The 6,402-nt window shown below is 41.0% G+C and overlaps 1 protein-coding gene across 1 annotated transcript; it reads left to right on the top strand.

Annotated features, from left to right (window-relative positions):
- Positions 1 to 212: 212 nt before the first annotated feature.
- On the top strand, positions 213 to 1,109 carry LOC131911294 (putative vomeronasal receptor-like protein 4). Its single transcript, XM_059263279.1, has one exon. It carries the CDS (start codon positions 213 to 215, stop codon positions 1,107 to 1,109), a length of 897 nt encoding a protein of 298 aa, XP_059119262.1.
- Positions 1,110 to 6,402: the final 5,293 nt, after the last annotated feature.

The raw sequence follows: 6,402 nt of genomic DNA, 5'->3' as shown, positions 1-6,402 counted from the left end.
TTTTATAGTATAAGTTAAATATATAGCTTGGAAAGTTTTTTTCTGAAAACAAGTCTTTAAAGAAGTTCTGAGTCAATAATATATATCATTATTTTATCCTCCAGAAAACTGAGTGGCTTTAAAAGATTTTTTTTTTCTGATACTTATCATGATTTACTGATTTCTTCAAAAGGGTGTTTGCTGGATCAAGTATTTCTGCCTCAGATATAAGGATGATTTTGGACTCTGTGAAGGGCACAGTCTTCCTCTGTCTCACTGGGCTTGGCACCATGGGGAACATCTTAGTTTTTGCCAGTTACATGCACATGTTCCAAAGCACTGAGAAGAAACCTATACACCTCATTCTTGCTCACTTGGCACTCACAAACATCATAATGCTTCTTTCGAAAGGGATGCCGAAGACTATAGAAGCCTTTAATTTTGGAAACTTCTTAGATGACACCAGTTGTAAAGTTGTTGTTTACCTGGCAAGAGCATCCCGGGGCCTCTCCATCTGCACCAGCAGTCTCCTCACTGTGGTCCAGGCCATCATCATCAGCCCCAGACACTCCAGGTGGCAGATGCTCACCCTGAAGACTCCACAGCACATTCTTTCCTCACTGCTCTTCTTTTGGATACTCAATTTCTTGATCAGCATGAATTTACCATATTACATTAAAAGTATCAACAGTGTGAACATAACACAGGTTAAAAAAGGCAGCAATTATTGCTATTTTCTGCCAGAAAGCTGGATAATAAGATGGATTTTTCTCATCCTCATGGTCCTGAGAGATGCTGTGTTTCAGGGTGCCATGGGAGGGGCCAGTGGCTACATGGTATTTCTTCTCCACAAGCACCACCAGCATGTCCTCTACCTTCAGAAGGCCAAGCTTCTCTACAGAACTCCCCCTGAGCTGAGAGCTGCCCAGAGTGTCCTCCTTCTGATGCTCTGTTTTCTTTCCTTCTATTGGGCAGATTGTTTTATTTGTTTAATTTTTACTTTCTTCTTAGAAAATTATTCCCAAATACTGTATGTTCCAGAGTTTCTAACTCTTGGATATGCAGTTATCAGCCCCTTCATACTTATTCAGAGAGATGAACATCTGACTAAATATTGTCATACTCAGTAAGAGAGATCAGGCATTAATAAATGTCCATTTATCCTTTCAGCATACAAAACATAAAACTTGATAGTTTTGTTTAGGTGCACATAATACCGTATCTACTAAGAGTATCTCAACACATAAGGGTGGATTCACACTCAACAAATGTTGATTGCCCGTAGCTAATAATGAGACTGAGGGAAGTTCAAAGCCCCAAGTGTCTCTTTTTCCATCTTGCCTTCCTGTGTCTATAAAGGATCATTCATGATCACCACTTCTGGTAGTAGAAAGAGTTATGGAAGTACACCATTAATACATGATAGAGATGATGTGTAAATATCACAGTGACTCCCACTGAATGATACAATTAATCTGTTAATGATTATAATGAAAATAAATGCATTACATTTAGGTTTGAAGAAACAGATCTACAGGTCAGCCTGGTCCTATAGTCCTGGCTGACTGAAGACATCCACAGGCCTGCTTTGTGCCACATGGCCCAGGTGGGTGAAAGACACCCATAGGCCAGCCTGTGCAGGCAGAATTTCCCAACCAGACTACAAATCAGCTCTGTCCCACCAGTCACTCCCCAAATAACCACACAGAGTTAATATTAATTATAAATGCTCAACCAATATCTCAGGCTTGATTTTTGTTAGCTCTTATAACTCAAATCAACCCATTTCTATTTATCTATGTGCTTCCCCAAGGCTCATTTACTTCATCTCTGTATTTCTCATCCTGCTCGCTCTGTATCTCATGGCACTTCCTCTGAATCTGCCCTTCTTCTCCCCAGCATGCTCTCTGCACTGAAAATCCTGCCTAGCCATCAGCCAATCAGATTTTTCCTAACAATGAGAGCAACACATCATCACAGTATACAGAAGGATTACTCCACAGCATTTCCTGATTTTTTTTGTTTAATTAAAAAGGAAGGTTTTTAACTTTAACATAATAAAATTATCTACACTAAGAATAGATATCAGGTAAGAATTACACTCACAAAATCCAGTCCATTTGTATTTGGCAAATTCAGAGAAAGTATTCCACTTTCTATTCTATCTTGGTGAGTCCAAAGTGTTGTACTTAATTCACTCTCTAACCTAACATGTGTTACCAACCCCAAACTATCCTTTTATGTCTCCCAACCTTATACACTTTATTCCTCTTTTGTGAGTTCTTCTCTGAATTTGGTAACAGGGAAAAGTATAACTATAACTATCCAATCTTCAATTTCATCAGAGACCTGAGAAGGATGAGATATTACCTGAGTAAACAGGAAGTGCAGAGCAACAACTTCCAAAACTAAGATATGACAGAAACAGCTGGCTGCTTGAACAGTTACCCAAAGTTCCTCTGTAATGTTGGGGCATTCATCTTCGGCCTACAGACCTAGATTATCTGACAGATTTTTCTGTGAAGCAGGAATTTTGAAGGACTGTCCTACCTTTTCTTGGCAAAGTTTGGCAATCTTGTATGCTGTGAATATGTATTGCTACGATTAGTTAATAAAGAAACTGCTCTGGCCTATGGCAAGTCAGGTTATAGCCAGGTGGAAATGCAAGAGAGAGACAGGAAGAACAAAGGCAGAGGCAGGAGAGACGCTAGCCCACAGCACAAGGAGCAACATGCCAGCAGACTGGTAACCCTATGGCCATGTGGAAATACATAGATTAAGAGAAATGGGTTAATTTAAGATGATAGAGCTAGCTAGAAAGAATTCTTAGCCATAGGCCATCAAGTTTGTAATTAATATTAAGCCTCTGAGTGATTATTTTAGAAACAGCTGCTAGACCACGGGGCCAGGCAGAACTAGAGAAACATGGGACTGCGGGACTAGGTGGGAGTGGAGAAACTTCCCTCTACAGCTCTGCTTAATAGTTTGGTTTGAAAGACAATAGAAAAATATTTAATTGTATATCAGCCACAATACAATTCATGTAAAGAATAAGAAAGAATGGAAAAAGTACTTGCCTCATTTGAAAGAACCTAAATTTATGGAAGCAAATGAAGATGAATTTAATATTTTCCTCCCAGTGTTCATGATTAATACATTCACATGAATTTTGTAAATAAATAAAATACTGACTTTGAAAACAATTTGTGTCTCTTTTGGAGGAATTGTTTTTGCCTTGAACTTCCTATTGTTGTGTGGGAGCCCGTTCTCGGGTTCCTTGTGGCTTTACCCAGCAGGTCCTCATAGAGGATGATTAGACCAGGGCCTGAGTGCAGGTGTCTGAGATGGTCTACACTTGGCTGTGCTGGGGGAGGAGGTCTTTTGCTCCACCCCTTGGTGTCTCTATAAAAACCCTGGGGCAGAGACAGTCGGGGCCTGTTGGAAAAGGTTCTAGGCCCTCTCGAGGCTATCCTTTATTTTCTATCTGTTTATCTCCACGATATTCTCCGCAATAAATCCTTCTATCTAATATTTCCTGCTGCTCACACTCAAGAAAACTCTGGGGAACTGTGGGGGTGGTTGGGTAAACGCCCCACAGAATGGCGCCATGAACAGGGACTAAAGAAAAAAGAAAAAAAGGGACTAAAGAAAAAGGGGGGACTAAAAAAAGGGGGGACTAAAGACAAATGAACAGGGACTAAAGACAAGGTAATAGGGACTAACGATAAAGGAAAGTAATAGTTTTATTACAGAGTTTTTGGCGAAAGTGCTGAGTTCAGCCCTGCCAGTGGATAAGGCATGCCGGTGTTATGAAAAATATATATATATTATATATATTGAGAGGCAGGGGTTTTATCCTCGAGAGAAAAGGAAAGCGGACTGGAAGGATGTCCGATGCTGCAGCGATTCTCTTCTGTCAAAATTTTCTATCTTCTATCCCTTTCTCAATTTCTGTGAAAAATAAGTATAAGGTATAGCGTAGTAATATAGTTTAGGAAAAACTTAGAAGTGTAAGATTATGTAGGAAAAAATAAGTAAGGCAACTAGACAGAAAAACTCTACAATTTTCTAACTTTGGGGGCTATGAATGCAAACTGGGGGAAAAAATCTTTCTTTGGGCTTTATGGGTAGTAAAAAAAGCTCTTCTTTGAGTTTATGGGGAAGAAAAAGTTTCCTATGGAAGCTTTTGTCCTGGGGGCAGCTGAAATGCAAAGTCCAAGCGGCAGGAGAAAGTAATTTCTCCCTGAGGCAAAAATGGGGGTGTAAGAAGTCAAAGTTGGGAAGTTTTGGGAAAAGTAGGTCTTTCTCCTGGGGAAAAAATCTTTCTCTTAAACTATAAAGCTTTTCTTGGAAAATTTGGGGGGAAAAATCTCTCTAAAAAGCCTTAATCTTTCTCAAAAGCTCTCTTAAAAAACTTAAAAACTAAAGCCTTTAACTTTCTCAGAAGGACAAAAATTAGAATCATCTGAAGATATTAGTATGGGGACCACCTGTGATTAGCTCAAAGGGAAAACAACAAACCTCTTAAGACAGCAAAACCTCTCTAAGTTCTCTTTCAAGCTTTAAAAATCCTCCCTACAATGCAGGAGGCAGGGACAAGTTCCTAAAAACCTCTTCTAAGCTCTGTCTCTTCAAGCTAGTAAAAGTCAGTGGGTCAGAGTACCCTGAGGGAAACGCTTGGGAGAGTGTGGGTAAAGAGCTACAGAGAGCCCAAAAGGGCAGGAAACTTTACCTGAGAAAAGCAAAAAAGCCAAGCTTTTCAGTTACAGCATCAAAGGTTTTGTTTGAGCGTTTCAGAATGCAAAAAGGTGCTCCTAATGGTCCTAATGCAAAGATGCCCTGAAGCATGCAAACTGTTAGCATTGTATCCTCGCTTCTGAGCAAAAACTCAGAGGCGAATGGCCAGCATCTCTGAGTTGGAGTGCATTTCGGGGATACTAGGGTTCCTGCAGTTGCAAACTTCCTGGAGCACAGAGCTGAGGCAGGAAGGTGCAGGACCCAGGGGAAGATTGCTAATGAACAAACAAAACTAAAGCCAGTGGGAACGGCACAGTTGTCCACTTTCCTACAAGTCCCGGGTTGATAGGTCCACAGCTGCAAAAAGAAATCTGAGAAAAGCTTTCCTATCAGACTAAGGACCTTTCTGGAAAAAACAGTAAGCTAAACTGTGTCTGAAGTGGTTGTGCTGCTGAGTCAGAATGCTGTCTGGGGAAAGAACCCAGCCAGGGCAGAATAGAACTATCCAGGAGTAAAGCTTTCTTTTCTGTCAGAGAAAGCATCTCCTTGAGAAAAGCTTTGTTTCAACTGACTCCCGTGAGATGGAGTGTGGCCCTAAGGGGTGATTGCCTCTGGCATAAGCTCTGTCCGTGAACACCCAGACAAGCAAATGCAACCCACTGGGGGACTGGGCCAGGTGAAGGACTGATGAGGCAAAACACCTGTCCTAATGGGAGTTTAGAAATGGCAAAAACCTCCCTTGTTAGATTTTCAGTCTGTATGCAAACCACACAGACCCCCAAAACAAACGGACAAAAACCTTACCTTCAGTAGCAGGGAAAGCCGCCACTGTTGTGTCGGAAACTGTTTCTAGGGTAGAGGGGATAAATTGAGACCAAACTGGGAACTGTCTGGGAGAAAGACTCTGAAGAAACAGAAGGGACAGAATCCTCCCCAGAAAATGCATGACCTGAAAAAGCTGCTAGAATTTGAGGCAGATTCAGGGGGAGAAAAAAAAAAAAAGCCCCTACCTCCAAAAGCAGCTAGCAGAGGAACAGAGCCGCAGACAGATACCTGAAGCTCTGCATCTGGGGAAGGAGGGAACAAGCAAAATAAGATAGATCCGTGGGAGAATATCTCTCTGAAAGAGCTATGGAAAAGCTGTTGTAAATGATCTTGTTTTTCACTGACTGGCTAAGTCAAACACAAGCCCCGAGGAAAGTTGCTATCAGAAATGCCAGCCTCAATGCCCGCTAATGAGGCAGGTGCTGTTCTGATTTGGGGGCCAGTGTCAAATGAAGGAGAGACACCTGTTGAAGCCAGCTGAGGAGAGAATAGAAATCTCCCAATGTGCCATAGCTGAAAATGTAAAATGCTTGCTCAAATCTCCCGTTGCAAAAGCAAAAAACTTTGTTCAAACCTCCCTGGCAAGAATTTGTAAGCAAGTCTGCTAAAAAAGAACTTAGAAGTTGACTGTCAGACCCAAAAAGAACTATGGGAAATGACTGATATAAGGGAAATGATAGAAGGGACTGATATTATTATGGACTGATATTAGAGAAATGCATTCTGGGAAAGGTAGTTTTTCCGCTAAAGATGGCGACATTGCACTGAAACACTTTTGTCAGCTCGAAAATACGTTCATGGTAAACTTAAAATACAGTCTTTAAAAGAATAAGGAGGAAAGTCGTCTAAGAGTTTAAGTAT

Source organism: Peromyscus eremicus, chromosome 5 (assembly GCF_949786415.1).
Source record: "Peromyscus eremicus chromosome 5, PerEre_H2_v1, whole genome shotgun sequence".
Taxonomy (NCBI): domain Eukaryota; kingdom Metazoa; phylum Chordata; class Mammalia; order Rodentia; family Cricetidae; genus Peromyscus; species Peromyscus eremicus.
This window is presented reverse-complemented; position numbering and strand designations above follow the sequence as displayed.